Source organism: Falco biarmicus, chromosome 2 (genome assembly GCF_023638135.1).
Source record: "Falco biarmicus isolate bFalBia1 chromosome 2, bFalBia1.pri, whole genome shotgun sequence".
Classification (NCBI taxonomy): Eukaryota; Metazoa; Chordata; class Aves; order Falconiformes; family Falconidae; genus Falco; species Falco biarmicus.
In genome coordinates this window covers 110,784,153-110,800,056 of record NC_079289.1, presented here as the reverse complement: position 1 = coordinate 110,800,056, position 15,904 = coordinate 110,784,153, and the positions used below count along the sequence as shown (strand labels likewise).

Here is a 15,904-nt window from a genome sequence, read left to right as displayed (position 1 = left end):
TATATAATTTCTGAAGATCTTAAAATTCTTTTTGAGCCCATTATTCAGGATCTGGTTAACAGTATTTATGCCAGATAAGCTGTGTTGTGAGGTGTGGAGAGGCAGTGATACTAACTTTGTATTGCTAGAGCGCACTGCCAGACATACTTTTATAGCTGGGATTAAGGAAATGGGATAAATTGTTTTAAAATTAGCATATCCATAACAATTGCATTTGCTGTAAATAGTTCTGAGGGAATCATTAGAAATGTCAGGGCTTTAAGTAACATTGATACATTCTTAAATTTAATGTATTGTGTAGATCACAGAGGCAAAGAGTGAAATGCTTGGTTGCAGGAGACATTCCCGTCATGTTAATAAAATACACAGTGGAGTAGTAGCAGCCATTGCTGATACTAGGTTTGAAAGGGCGTCGGAGAGAGTAACTAGAAGTTGTAGTTTCTGACAACAAATGAATAGTAATTTGAATGTGTTTATAAAATAAAGGGGGCAGGGAGGTATATATGTAGTGCATATATAGGACATTGAGGACTAAAGCTGGGAAAGTTTAATTTTCCCAGGGTTTTTTTTGTGGTTTTTTTTTTTTTTTAACGTATGTAATAAACATGAAGATTTTTCCACAGAATGTGGTGATCTGCTTTTTCTCCCTTTCGGCACCTGCCCTCTACAAATCAACAACTAACTTGGCAGTTCTGAACCTTTTTCTCATTTTCCTGCATATACTTGTGGGGGAGGGATTACTTAACATTAGTGATTCAGTAGCTAATTGACAGCTTTGCTTTTTTTCCTCATGTACATCTATTTTTCTTCTTCTTTGCTTTCTGTCAGCAAAAGCTGTGCAATTTTCTAGACTGAAATATCTCAGTAAATTTAGTTACTTTTAGGGTACTTTTTGTATTATGTCATGCTCCAGTGTTTCTTGTTGCTAGAGATTTAAGTCAGTAAGACTAGTGGTTGGGAAATTTCCTAAACTCATCTGATAGAGAGTAGTGTAAAAAGACTTAAAAACAATTCTGTTAATACCAAAATCCTTAGGTTTTTGAGCAGGCCTGTTCTCAAAAGGTTGAGCAAACACAAAAACCCAAGCAAAGTTTAAGAACGACTGACTTGAAAGAGTGTTGCTTCACTCTTCCCTAATCCTCATAAATACAAGTTCTAGCAGAACAAGGTTCTTCCATGGTGTGAAATTAGGGAGTCAGATTGTGGATTGTAGAGCACTGTTACTTCCCTCTATGTTTTGTGTGGTGGGGAGTGGAGAGTGAGGCTTTAGGTTGTAACTTCAGGAGGGAGAGGGATGTTTTAATTATGTCAAAGAAGAAATTCAAAAGTACTGAAATAATCATAAAAATTAAAACATTCTATTTTTTGTTGTCCCACGTAAGAAGAAACTGATTTTCAAATGTGTTAGCTCTTTAGTTACCCATTTATTTCCTTACATATTTCAATTTTCTTCTTTCAGCTGTTTTTTTATCTTATTTTTTGCTAAATCTGTTTGAATCCTTTTGAGTATCTGTACAGGTATTCCAGCTCATTACACTTTTTTAAATAACTCACCCCATTTAACAACTGAAGTCAGAATGTTTGTCTCTTAAAAGGTGGTCTTTTAAATAGAAGCTTTCTTTTGTTCCTCTGTGCTATAATATTCAAACCTTTTTGAAAAACTCTCAAAAGTTGTGGGCTTTTCTTCTGTAAAATTTTGTGCTTTTCTCATTAACGCTTAATCAGGCTATGACAGACTGTAAAATAGTGCTAAACACAGATTGCTTTTGACTGTCACAATTATGTAACTTCTTAAATGCAGTTCAAATCCACTAATTTTGTTTAATGGTACATTTTTAGTCTAGTTCATCACAAAAAGTGCTATGCATATCTACCGTAATACTGTAAACTTAACATTCGTGGAATATTCCAGAAGAGACTGGAAGGTACTTTCTTTACTAGGAGTCACTATGCTACGATGAATTTTTCAGGACAAAATGACACAGCTTCTGTATATTCGGTATGTTCTTTCCACTCTAAGTTTTCTTAGATTTTTTTTTTCGTTGTTATTTGTGCTTTATATTGAGTATATTAGCATGACTTATGTTGCAGCAGTTCTTCTTCTTCTAGTTTGTTGTTTTGGGTTTTTTTCTTTATTTCCCATTTAACAGTAATTTGGCATATTCCTTAATGGTTGTTTCTAAGTATAAAATCCTTCTGGATTCTGATGCTGCAGAATATGGAGGACATCAAAGGCTGGACCACAGTACAGAATACTTCTCTGAAGAATATCCTCACAATTATCGACCTAATTCACTTATGGTAAGTAAGGTTGTTTTTGGGGGTGTGTTTTATTCTATTTTTGTCTGAATAACTTTTGAAATGCGGTGCTTATTCCAAGAGTATTTGGGGGGACGGGTGGGTTTTTTAAAATTTTGTTTTCTGAAATTAGCCTTTTTATGAATACAGTAGAGATTACAATGTTATGAGTTGATTATGACTGATAATGTTAACTGATCTTTTTCTCTTTTGACGTTACATTTAAATTTGCATGCACTCTTTTGGCACGCAACATTCCTTGCCAACATGCATGAAAACATTCTAATATGCTTTTGAATAGTCATTTTTAATGATGTTTTAATCATAATTTGCTGTATTTTCATGTCTGAGAAACTCCATCTTCATGCTTGCTTTGTGATTTAAAGCTCTGTAGAAACTGAATCTTGCATTGTTTTCTTAATATCATTTCCCTAACTCCATAAACACAAATTAGAGCAAATTATGTGTTTGCCAGCTGGCTTTCTCCTCCTCAGTTTACAGAAAAACTTTGCAAAATGTAACAGAACTACTCTGTTCACATCAAGAATTTCCAGTCCTGAAGTGGTATGAATAGCATATAAAGACTTTCCCACAAATCACTTCAGTTGAAGTGGGAGGCATATCCTTACGTACAATTTCTGTTAGCTGAGATGGTGACTAATAAAAAATTTACCTTTTCAAATTACTCTTCAAATCATAATCACTTATCACAAGTAACAATTTAAAAATGTTGTTTTTCCCATTCTTTATATATGTGTATGTGTACACCTATTTCCCATTATTTCTGTATGTATGTGCATATATTTGTGTGTATATGTTCACAAGCACAACAGAATAAAATGTAAAAAGGTAATGAATTAAGGCTGACCACTGAGAAAGTTCTGAGAATGCTTATATTGCTGACTAGATTTTTCATAACTAAAACATACACATGGGTGAAAGGTCATTATCTCTATGCCTGGGTATATTTATATACATAAACATCTATAAATAAGTTATACAATTTTAACAGGCTACAAAAAATGGACTCTCTGCACTGATTTGTGTGGACCACTCCTCTTCCATGACAGAATGGAGACATCAATTCCTAGTGTCACATCTTAACGTCTCTCATGAGATCTAAACTCCTGAGATTTATTGTCACTTTTAATCTCTTTCTCTCTCACACTTGCTATTTCGTTGTATTCAGGGCATTGGTATTTCTCTCATTTGCTTGTTTTAAAATAGTGTCGTTAAATGAAAGAATTCCTGTGCCTTCATCATGCTTGTGTAAAGGTTCTTGGGAACATTTTTTTTTTGTGAAATGTCTGTGTGTGAAAGTGCCCTTGTAGCATGGGTAGGTTTCTGTGCCCATTTGTACACAGACTAAGGCTCTAAGATTTCATTCCTGAAGATTACGTAGCAAATTAATGCTTCCAGAATTCTTGCTTCATGTGTCCAATTTAAATACCTTGCTTTGGTGGTTGGAGAGCATCTTAATTTTTTTGCCACTAACTTAACTTTTGCAGTCCAATTAACTGTAATTTGGAATGTATATTTCATATTTAGAATCTTAGATGGTGAGTGCGAGTCATTCAAGACAGAAAAAAAAAATGCATCAAGATGTGAAGATGCAATTTACTAGAAGCATGTGGAAGATAAGGCATGTGACAAGTAAAGCAACAAATGCACATTTGCAGCATAAACTGTGGCATGGCAATCGCACTTCTGAGTTGGAAAGAAACCCAGCAGCATGGGTCACGTTAACTTTCTTTTATGTCCTTCAGCAATCCAATTCACAGACCACCTTCAGCCAACACCCCAGAAGATGCCCCAAGCACCACATAGAGGTAAAATTCTAGTAAAAGGACACCAAGTAAAAGTAATTGAGGAAAAAAAACCTGGAAAACCTGACTAAATAGTTCAGCAGGATTGAACTCCAAGTAAGAAAGAAAAAAAGTTACAGTAAATACTTCCAGCTGCTATTTTAAAACAAAATAGCAAAGTTTTATTTTAAACAACAATTTACATCCCAATTCTTCAGTAAGCAGTCATCCTTGGGAGTTACTTTAGTCCGTTGCAGTTTCTAAGGTGCAAGTAGAAGTCTTCCCCTCGGATTTTTTTTTTTTTTAAAAATTTAAGATTTCACCCCAATAAACTCATAAACGTTCTTTTCCTGCTGTTTAACAATTACCTTATTCTTTTTACATAATGCATAAGACCTAAGTTTCTGGTTTCAAAAATGTTGGTTTCTCCTCTACCACAAACATGAACAAAATACTATTGTAGTGACAGATACACCTCCCTTAAGGTAAGTAAACACTGTCAGCAAAACATTCCCAGCAAAACATGACAAAACGAAATCACATGCAATAATTCTGCTGCTCAAGTCAAGCTTAAATAGCGCACAAATGTGTTACAAAAATAGAAGATTAGATGTGACACGATTCATTCTAAAAACATCACCTAATGAAAGAAATATTCAAAGTGACATTGCAAAATGAGAAGAAGGGAGATACAGAATTCCTGGAGCAAAGAACCCTGGCTGAAGAGGAGGCTGTGTAGGGACCGCTAGGCATTTCGCTGTCAAATATTGTTGATGAACAGATGATGATTCAGGTTTGTGCAGTAATGCTGCAGAGGACAAGATTTCAAAATCATCACATACTCCTTCAAAACTGTAGAAAAAATGCACAGAACATGTCCTTTGTAATATGACTGATTTAAATAATTATTATAATCTAATTTTTCCATTTCACTGCTTGCTCTGTTCTGGATTGTTAACAAGGATATGAAATGTACATAACTTTCCATGTAATCAAACTTTCTAATAACAAGCTCTTAACCACTTTGTCATTGTGAAAATAGACTCTCTTTACCACAGTTTTATTTCTGTTTACTTCTGCACTGTGGTATTCTCCTAATAGTCTTTTTTGAGGGATGTTCTATGGAAGTGGTGTGCTCTTTCAATGCTTCTATAAACTTTCAGGTTTGCTTATGTCTTACCATCTCTTTGCAAGATGCAGTTTAGGTGTTGCACACACATTTCAACTCCTCTCAGATCCTAGTGCCCCTGTATGTATGAAGTAGTTTGTCGATACCTTACTTGGCTGTTGTAGTTGCTTGTGAAACTTAAGATTTCGGGCTGGCAGGGGCAGGGAGGGAAGAACTGTTTCTTCATAACATTAATCGTTCAAAATGTTTTGTCAGTCTTTTCTAAGGTATCCGGACTTGACTGAATTTTACTCTAGTGGAGCTAGATATCAATGTGTGTCCTAGTAACTCATATTTTTGTACCACACCACACCAACAGTTAGGATTTATATATGAAAACAGGGGGGGGTTACGCTTGGATACTTTGTGCACCAACAGATCTGAGTCATAAACAGGATAAATGGAATAATGCAGAGTATGTCGTGTCATTGGCAACGTAGTATGCAATTTAATGGGCAATACAATTGTTTTTTTATAGAATTACTTTTTCTGTAGTTCTTTTCCAATTATTTAAAAAATAAATTGATGTCAAAGTATTCCTTTCCCCCTGTCCCCAGTACTGTTTTTTTCTGATTCTCTATTTTTGGCATCTACCAATATAATCTTTTCACATTAAATGAAACTGAAATTACATAGTTTATTTTAAGGATATCCTTGTTGCTGGGTTGGGTTTCAACCTTGACCTTAATGTATACTATTCAATGTCAAAGAGCAACTTCCTGCTTCCTTGAGTCTATTGACAAAATACTCACATAGACTGAAATGATCTAAAAGCTTTTAGTGACCTTAAATTTGAAAATACTCATTTGAATAACTTTCATGACAAGGATTTATGTATTGAATTTTAAGGGACTGGTTTAGTCTTTAACTGTTTTCTCCCCTGATACGTACAGATGTACAGGTTATATGAATGAAAGTAGTGAGAAAAGTAACTGCATTAACTAGGGGAATCAGAGATACTTTGATTCCAGCCAGGTCTTTTGTTATTTTTACCCCTTGATGATTAAGGCTTACAAATTCATTTGTTCACATTTATTGATTGTTTTGACTTCTTAAAACCACGAGCGAGTGTAATGATTTCAAAGTTATTCTGTTAGTCGTTTTCTTTCATCCTATTTTATTTTTTAGTCTACTGGTTTGTGTTCGCAAGGAGGTTTTGTTGTCTTTTTAAAGTACTGTTTCTTAACCTGAAGGAGTGCAGAAGGTAATAGAGAAGAAATTTTGAGATACAGCCTGTGCAGTGTATGGACTTCTTTTGCATAAATGAAGCAAGACAGTCTGAGAAATGATTTTCTGCATATTCATGCTGTACAGCTGTAAATTGAAAAACAAATTGGAAGGCAGAACTTCACATTATTTTAAGCATACCTTCTTTGTCATATGCGATATCTGACAAAATGAAAATCGAAATGTCTGGGGTTTTGTATAACAAATTATAGTCAGAAAGCAAAAACTATCATGTATTTTATTCATTGATGGTTAATTACATTCTCAGAATACTGTCAGTGTCTGACGATTAGTAGTGATACAGAAACACGAGATTGTCTAAAGCCCTCATTTTAATTAAAAGTTTGGGATAATTTTGGCACAGACTCTTGTGACATTGCCTTCTGCATCTACCAGCTGCAATATGCAATATGAAATATTTTTCCACACTGCCTGATCTAGCTCTGAGTTCTAGTAATTCTCCCATCTGTTGCAAAATGACCTTGAAATTATTTTTAGAGCTTGGTGTTTTCCAACCCTGAAAGTGGGATGAAGACTAGTCCATTGCAGTTCCAGCCAGTTTCAGTTGTGCTTGCACCTGGTACTGAATCTAGTCTGACAGATCTGAAAGTAGCAGTTGTCATTTGCAAAAGTTCTTGCTGGTGGGTATTTAGATACATTTGGAAATTGCTGTGTATTGTAGATCTCTCCCAATATATGTAAGGTGGGATTTCTGCTTATAGCTGCTGTTGTTCACAAGTGCTTCTTGTGTTTGGTATTCTTGTATTATTCTTAGCTTTTCTGATCTCTCATTGCTTGAAATATCTGGATAGTTACAGAAAAAAAGTACAAGGAGTAAGCATTTGTATGGCTGAGAAGTAGCTTGTATTCCTGGCAAGAAGCAGTAGTACCATTTGGTTTTTCCCTGTTTGTGAGATAGCCTACGTGAATGGACTGTGGTCTTGACAGACCGCTGTGTACATTGGTGGGAAACAGGTTGATCGTAATAAATCTTTTTTGTTTCTGTGTTGGAGTGGCTATAGTATTTTGGTGCCAGAAGCTTTGATCTGTGTGAGATTTGCCTAGTGTCAGACAGCGTAACTGCCTCATAGTTTGAATGGACCTGCAGTGTAAAAAGGTCAGAGGTGATGACAAAAAAACAATTTTGTATGTATTTGATTTATAAACAACATTCCCATCCTCCATCTTCCTCACTGTTAGCACATCTGCCTGTGCAGTCAGCTGCAATTATTTCACTTCATTCCTGCTGAGTACTCATTGAGAATAAAAAGACTCTCAACGATAGTCTGATGACTAAATGTTTGAACGTTAACTTTGTCAAAAATTTATATTTACAGCTGAGTCATCCTAAGCCTGTCCCAAACAGATCTGATGCTCTCCCTTCCCCATATTCCACTTCGCCACCAGAAAAGGCCTTGCAAGCCTTCCTGTGTGTGGTTTTCTAAAACAGTGGAGTTTGTGTGCCACCTTAGAGACCTGAGGTGCTGAGTAAGCAGCTGGTGTAGAAAGCAGACGGATGGTTCATTGAGACCATCTGAAGCCCTGAGTAACGCTGTCTGAGCTCATCACTGACCTGCCTTCACCAGACCAACCAGGCAGGCTGGGTCTCCTGAGGCCCTTTCCAAAGTGGATGAGCCCAGTAGGGAACAGAGAGCTGGGAAGGGCATTTAAGGTGAACACAGAAAGCCTGGAGCAGAGGAGAAATTCAGAGGATGGTAGTCTTTCCGAATGGTAGTAGAGACATCCATTGGTTAACTATGGATGTATCCTCTTTAGTATTCTGTACTTTGGGTTTTCACTTCTCTCCACGTTCATCAAGTGAGCCTTGTCAAATGGTGAAGACAATGTGAATGGGATAAAAATTGTGATCAGAAAGAAGCAGGTTAGAAGAGCAGGGATCAGTAGAACCGAGGCTCGTAATTGGAAGCGTATAATTCAGCAACAGTGTATGAAAGGGAGAAGGGAAGACAAGAATAAAGTTCTGAGACCTTCTTCCTAGGGTACAGAAAAACATCAAAAATGCTGTATCTTTGTTAATCCCTTTTACTGATGAATACCTAGGTTTCCTGTGAGGGCTTTAATCAGGACACCTCTATATACTTTTATTCTGCTTATCTATAGATAGGTGAGTGTAGATGTCAGGCCATGTACTACATATAAATATATATAAACCAGCTGGAGATCACCAAAGAGTGGCAAGATGATGATCCTTCAAGTATACTAATAGGAAAGGCAGCTTAAGAAGAGATGCAGGTCCCTTGTTGGAGGAGTCAAGCCTGTGATGGGTGCTGTGGGCAGCACGGGAGTATTCAGTGCCTTTTTTTACCTCAGGCTCCCAGGGCAAAGCTTGCTCTCAGACCCTTTTGTGTGCCAGTCTGCTACTGAAAAGAAAGTAGCAGGAGAGCTATAGGTTAGGGACATCTTATAGATGCTATCTATAGGTGGGATACACCCAGAGATTTGGAAAGAGTTGAGTGATGTGATTGCAAGGCCGCGGGGTATCATTGTGAAAAGTCTTAGTGGTTCAGGGGAAATCTCTGACAACAAAAACAGCCCAAAGGCTGTAGTGAAAGTGAAAGGATGGCTGAGGGATGTGTAGGCCAGCCTGCCTCTCCCCTCGGTCCCTTGAGAAGTCAAGGACCACCTTCTCGTGGAATCCATATCCCGGCAAGTGGGGTATATGAGATGGGTCAACCAGAAAGCCACCCGGGTTTAGCAAAGCCAGAAGATGCATGCTCAGCCCGATGGCTTTCTGTGATTAAATTACTCCAGCTGTGTGCATGAGGTTGCTGCAGGTGATGCAGTGATGAGACTTCCAGCTTTTTCTCCTGCAGCATTCTTACTTGGGAGCTGAGGAAATACAGGCTGGATAAGAAGATTGTTAGGTGGGTTAAAAGCTGGTTGGGCTGCTACAGTTTTTGTTGTCAGAGGCTCAGTGTCCAGTTGTTGACCGGTATTAGGGAGGGTGTCCTAGGAATTGTTCTCAGGACTGTTAGTGTTTGGAATCTTCAGCGGTGACTTGTGAATGATGAGACAGAGCGTTACCCTCAGCAGATTTGTAGATGACACTGAGTTAAAGTGAACGGTTGATAAATTGAATGTTAGAGGTCCAATCCAGACACATCTTGATAAATTTGAGGATTTAGCCAACAGAAACTTCATAAAAATTAATGAAGAAAAATTCTGCAGAGGAGTCCCATACATCAGTAAAGATTAAAAACCTACTAGCTGAGTAGCAGCCTGACTGAAAAGGACCAGGGTTATGCTGGATACTAGGTTAAATTGAATGGAGCATGTCACAGACATGTCACAGCGTGTCAGGACAGGTATCTTCATTAATACATTTCAGTGTGTTGAAATTCTCTTTAAATTTCTTTATTATAATGTGGACCTAAATAACTTAAAGAAAAAGGAGAGGAAAAAAACCTTTTACCTAGAAAATGCAAAAACTAATGTAGTTGACATTTCTTTCAGTATTTAAGGAAGACAGAAGTGAGTAATACAACAGAATCTATACGTTTTGGCATCTGGGGATGCAAGCCTTTTATTGTATTCTATTGCGCATTTATAATAAGTACTGTATGTATGTGTTTTGATATGAATTAGAAAAGTGGTTTAAAATATTATATGTAAGCAGGGTTCCTAATCTAAATCAGAGACGTTAATTAAAATATACCTAATGTTACTAATTAGCTTTTAAGAAAGGATTATCCATGGTTTTATATATTTGAAAGTGTTTGAACTCAAACATACAGTAAGATGCTTGCATTTCAACTTGTCCTGTCAGTAATGGATTCCTGATGTTTTTTAATTGTGCCACTTGGTGGCAAATTGTAGCATATGGTTGGAGCACAGTCTGCCCAGTTACACCTCTGGACACTCAGGAAAAAGAGGAAATAAATTTAAACTTGTGGGGCTGTTAATACAGGTAGTTCCAGCTGAGAGGTGCTGAAAGAAAAGGGGTAATACTGGAGTGGAAAGGCTGAAGAAGTTCTGGGATTCAGGGTGTCTGAAGAGCAAGGGGTGAAGGTGAGAAATCTGGGCCGAGATGGCTGAAAACCCCACTGGGATCCTGGGCAGATAATCCCCCAGATTTCACCTTACCTCAGGAAAGGAGCAATCTTTCCAACCTCATTGGTCACGTTTACACACACACGAATGTTCTGTGTTCTGCTTTAAGAAGGCCAGAGCGTATATACACTGTAGTATTTATGGAAGTACTGTTGGGCTGATGGGAAGGAATAATCCCAATTCATTTGTAACAAGAATTATCTAATACTTGTGTCGTATTTTTCCTCTTTAAAAAAAATTACAGCAGTGGAATGAATAATTAATAGTAATATTTAATAATTATTAATACATTTAACCAATAATTAATATTTAGTCATTGTTCATGCCCTCATCGTTCTGCTGCTTCTTGCAGTTTTATTTAAACCTTAAAGATGGTTGCACTGACAATGAAAGGAATAGGTAAGATTAGGAAATTATGCCATAAGTGGCTCTTCTATGATTTAGCAAGAAAGCCATCAAGACAAAAACCGCTAAAACTCATGTTTAATTTGCCCAGGTAAGGAAAAAATAGTGAGCAAAGTAATAAACTGGCAGTTACATCTCGTTATGGCAAACAGAAAACATACCTGTCATCAGTCTAAATGCAATCATTTGCACAAGTTCAAAAATTGTGCTTAAAACAAGTTTTAAAATTCTGATTGGCAATGAAGTGGTAGCGAGTGGGATGCTTCCACACTGCTCTCAGATTCTCAGCTGATATAAATTGACTTTAAAGGGACTGGACTAATTTACTCCTCCTAGGATCTGACATATTATTGACCAGAATATAATTGAGAACTGCTGTGTCCTGTATTAATGTTAATTTTTGTTCCTTTAAGTAACTTTTTACACATTCTTTCTTAGAATTACTTGTTCGTCCCTTCTCCCTTCTCACTTCATCATACAAACCCAGAGCACTGAATTTCTCAATACAGTTTTAAAATCTGTCCTTTATCTATATGTTCTTTAGTTGACTTCATTAAGTGTTTCGTGCCCTGCACAGATTTGTAGATGCTATTTATCACTGAAACCTTAGGGGAAATCATTATGTTCGCTGCCTTTCAAGAAGCATTGGACATAGCTTTGTCTGGTTCAATGAAGATCAGCTGTTCTTTTCCTTTTTCTCCTTTTCCTAAAGCTTTTTGCTTTACTTCCGTGTTGTGTTTTGAAAACTATGAAAGCCTTTCATGCCATCAGGCTCTAGTTAGCAGATAACGTTGTTGAAATTGCAGAATATTAGGCATTCCACAGGGATGAAGGATAGTCTAAAAGAGGATGTTGTCAGAATGAAGCCAATAATCTTCAATCTTGTGTTACCTTTTATAATTGCATTTTTATTGACTTGTTCAGCAAACACATTCATACACTTGACAATTGATGGAGTACCATATATCAGCGTAATTGGTAGATAGTACATATCGGTCTTGTTTTCAGATTTTTGACTCCACTCTTCTTGAAAAGAATGTCATGTAAAATATATTGCCACAAGTTCTCCTGTGATCTATGAGGAGTCTTTTGATTATATATGTTTGGGGTTTTTTCATGGTAATCAGGAAAAAAGAGTAAGAAAAATGCAATAATTTAATGGTTAATTTTGAATCTGTCTTGGTTTGGGAGTAAGTTTTATTCTCAGACACTGAAACTCCATAGAAGCCAGGCGTGAGAAGAATACATTGCTGTGTCATATTGCTTGTATTTACCTGTATGAAATTACATCACAGACCTTGAGGCAACTTTAATTCACAGCAGAAGTGTTGCAAAAGTGTCGTTTATCATTGTACAGTCCGTGGACCTGAATGTGCTCAGGTTTTTGAAACTGGTCATTGTAAGTCGTATGAGGCCCTCTACTGGTAGCTACTTGAAAACATAGCAAGGTAATATTTAAAAAAAAAAAAAAAAGGAAAAGAGGAGAGAGTGCAATGAAGCTGTCTTTTAAACTTTTTGATTATCTTGTGTTATTCACTCCTGGGCACTAAGCAGTCAATAGTCACGCTTTAAATGTGATTAATGTGACCCACAACACTGCACAAATGACAAATTATTAACAGCTTAAATATTTCACGTTGGGTTTGTTGGTTTGTTTTTTTTTTTTCACATATTGTTATATAGAAATTGTATCCTGCGAGGCTGATGTTTTTTTCAGCTATTCTTGTTCTTGTCATATTTTTACTAGGTGTACATTCCAAGCAGAGTGGCAATTGTGCTTCAGAATATGGATATCCCAAAATGAAGTTCTCTCTAACTATCACTGAAGAAGCAAGTCATAGAAGAAGTGCTGATACGCTGTACTAGTACTAAGTATAACAAAACTTGCTCTAAGGAAGCTTTCTGAAACTGAGTATAGTATTATTAGGTGTTTAAAATGTAAGATTAATATTCGCATATAATTGCAGAGCTCTTGACTTGCTAGAACCTCTTTTGAGGAAACTTTACAAAAGAGGCAGAAAGGAAAATGTTGGTTTTGTAGTTCTAGTAGTACAAAATTACACTTAAGATATTGCAAAGCAGCAGGTATTCTCTATTAAACTGTTGTTTACAGAATTTTATCAGGAATAACAAGAGTGATCCTGCTCCAAAGTTTGTAATTTCTTGTAATCCTCATTCTGATAGTGAATTCAAATGTTCATTATATATTAATGCTTCTTACTAAAAGTAAGTAGTTTGCTTAAATAAAACAGAAGTTTTTGGCTAAAAGGCAGCCTTAACGGTTTGTGGGACCTAATTTGAGGCTCCTCTTCTTCAATGAAGTCCAACATGGAATTAGAAATGTTTATCCAAATGGATGAGAAGGTCCTCTGAGAGTATTGTACTTAGCCATTTTTTATGTCATTAAAGTTGCACAAAAATGCTGAAGAGCAAAACAAGCAGGCGGGATTGACGGGCGACCTGCTGATGCTATTGTGTGTGTTGCTTATTTGATCCCAATAAAATCACTTAGTCTGTGCATCTCACTTGCTACAGCTGGAAAAAATGATACGACTATTTTATTTAGATGACTAAAATGTTCAGTGAGAAGAGTGTTTTGTTCTTACTGCAATGATACCACACTGGAAGATGTACTTAAAATGTAATTCTTCCCATTGCATTTATTTCACTAGCGTTAGGACCTTGCAATACTGATTTCACTATTTCCAGAAGCTGCCTTTCAGCTTGGAACATGATGATGTTCTTGCACTTTTATAACTTTTGAAACATTGCTTCTCATGAAGAAGCAGTCTCAAAATACAGCGATCAAACTAAGGTGTTTTTTCGATAAAACCAAGGTAGTTAATTATTGGAGTGCTGCTAAGATTATTCAAGTGAGTTCCTTCATGAGCTACAACTTTTTTTTGTAAAGAGTAAGATTTTGTATATTTGAAAATGTATTGCAGAGTATTCTGGAAAATTAATACCAAATTAACGAGACATGCTTTATTTTGTTCCATTTATTTAAAAACATATTTGAATTGGTTCGGAAAATGAATGTCTTTTGTACAAATCTGAATTTTCTAACTTTTAAAGTAGCCAAAGAGGAAGATGTCCGTGACCATTTCCAAGTCATAATTTTACCCAGTTTCCTATGTGAACCATTGTGTAAATTACTGAATAGTTGTGCCAACACTGAAAATTTATTCAACAGTTCTTGGAATGCTTACTTGTGGCTTACTTCTTAAGCAAAATAAGGGATGGAATAATGCAGCATGATGGAAAACAGTCTTTTGCCAAGTACACACTGAAACGACTTTATGAACATCCCCAGTCTGCTGTGTTCTGTGTGACAGAATTTCATATTGCAGTTGAATACTGTAATACTGTTTAGGATCATGCTTCATTTTCCTCTATGCCACTTTGATCATGGTTTGGTAGTGGGCTAATAAAAGCATTCCTGTTACACTAAGACTTTAAAGAAAATACACTGAAATGTTTTAGCAACTGGAACTGAATATCTTTTTTTTTTCCTAGATTGTTTTCCTTGTAGTGAAATAACGAGCAACTTCTAATACATGTTATATTTACATTGTATTGATCTAATATGTTTTATAGGGTGGTTTGTTTTTTTACCGGCACCAGTTCCAGGTTTCAAAATGTAATCCAAGGCAAGTGTCTGTGTCAAACTTTTTTTTTTATTATTACTTTTTTCCCAAGAGAAGGAATAAATGTATGATGTGAAGTATAAACTGTGTAAAATTACATGCAAAATAAACTCTGAGGAGGATAAAATAAATGCATATATGATTTCATTGTTTGTACTGTAAAAGCATTGCACAGTAGTCTTAACACCAGAGGAGAATATTAGATTTTGCTCCATCTTGAAATCAGGAACTTGTCTTGGTCAGAAAAAGTCTAATGAGATTGGCAGAATATTTGTCCTGTGCATGTTTTTCTTCTGTTTTGAGATAGATTAATAAAAGCAGACTACAAGATTTTCAAGATGAACATATAAAATATAGGAAGCGTAACAACTGGGATTTTTTAAGTCAACCTTCATTCTAACGATGGGTATGCTCATGCCCGTTTTGCGAGGCTGAAAAGTTTTCCCTTGCAATACTCATGAAAAGATAATTTCTTCCTCCGGCTCCTTGTATCCTGATGGGTTATGAAGAGGAATTCAGCTACTGCCGTTTCACCTTCTGCCTAGCACCACGCTCAGATTGCAAGACCTCAGCTAATGCCCCTCCTTACCGCTACGCACTGAGGTTTGTAGCTGCCTGTCACCATGACTGGTTGAAGTGTCAGACACGTTCCGAGAAGCACACGACTTCCAGAGCTTTTTTGCATGGCTGCACCTCAAGTCAGCACTCTTCAGTCAAATAGGATAGTTTAGCTCTGTCACAGAAGTTAATGAAATGGTCTGTGGTGATGTATCCCTGGGCACAAAGCTTTCCACAGAGATTCAGACATCGCGGAGGAACATTCTTTAAAGATAACCTCTCTTAGTGCAAAGGGCCAATAAGGATTTGTATTTCTGCCCTTCGAAATATGTACTTACCTGTCACCTGAAAGAACACTGGCAATTCTTGGTAGCTCTGGCCCCATAAATTGTTGCTCTGTGGTCTCTCTAACAGTCGATGAGAACTCAAGTGCATCCTCACCTGCCGGTTTATCTAAAGATTCGGACTGACCTTCCCTCCATCAGGCATCACATGTGCTGAGTGGTTCTTTGTACTGAGTAATTCAGGTTCTCCAGGCCAGGTTATTTTTACGGTAACAGGCGGGCAGCCACTAGACTGGTGTATTCTATGAGCAGTAAGTTCTGATTTCCTGGCTGTTTTCTCCTCCTCCCACAATTCAAGTCTTACTGTCCTGAGGTTTATTTTGAAGATGAAGAATACAGAGGTTATTTCACCTTGGTGAGTACTTCTGGAAAACAGATTTT

The 15,904-nt window shown here is 36.7% G+C and overlaps 1 protein-coding gene across 2 annotated transcripts in view; it reads left to right on the top strand.

Moving 5' to 3' along the window:
* The window catches only part of GBE1 (1,4-alpha-glucan branching enzyme 1), a 167,245-nt gene extending 152,489 nt beyond the window's left edge, over window positions 1–14,756 (top strand). Inside the window, exons 15-17 of one of the 2 annotated variants that reach the window (XM_056327314.1) lie at window positions 2,184–2,301; window positions 4,065–4,127; window positions 12,722–14,756. In XM_056327314.1, the coding sequence (XP_056183289.1) occupies window positions 2,184–2,301; window positions 4,065–4,127; window positions 12,722–12,778 (238 nt within the window). In that variant the 3' untranslated portion in view covers window positions 12,779–14,756. The remainder of the gene's footprint in view (window positions 1–2,183; window positions 2,302–4,064; window positions 4,128–12,721) is intronic. The other variant, XM_056327315.1, reaches the window with a different exon arrangement.
* The last annotated feature ends 1,148 nt before the right edge of the window (window positions 14,757–15,904 follow it).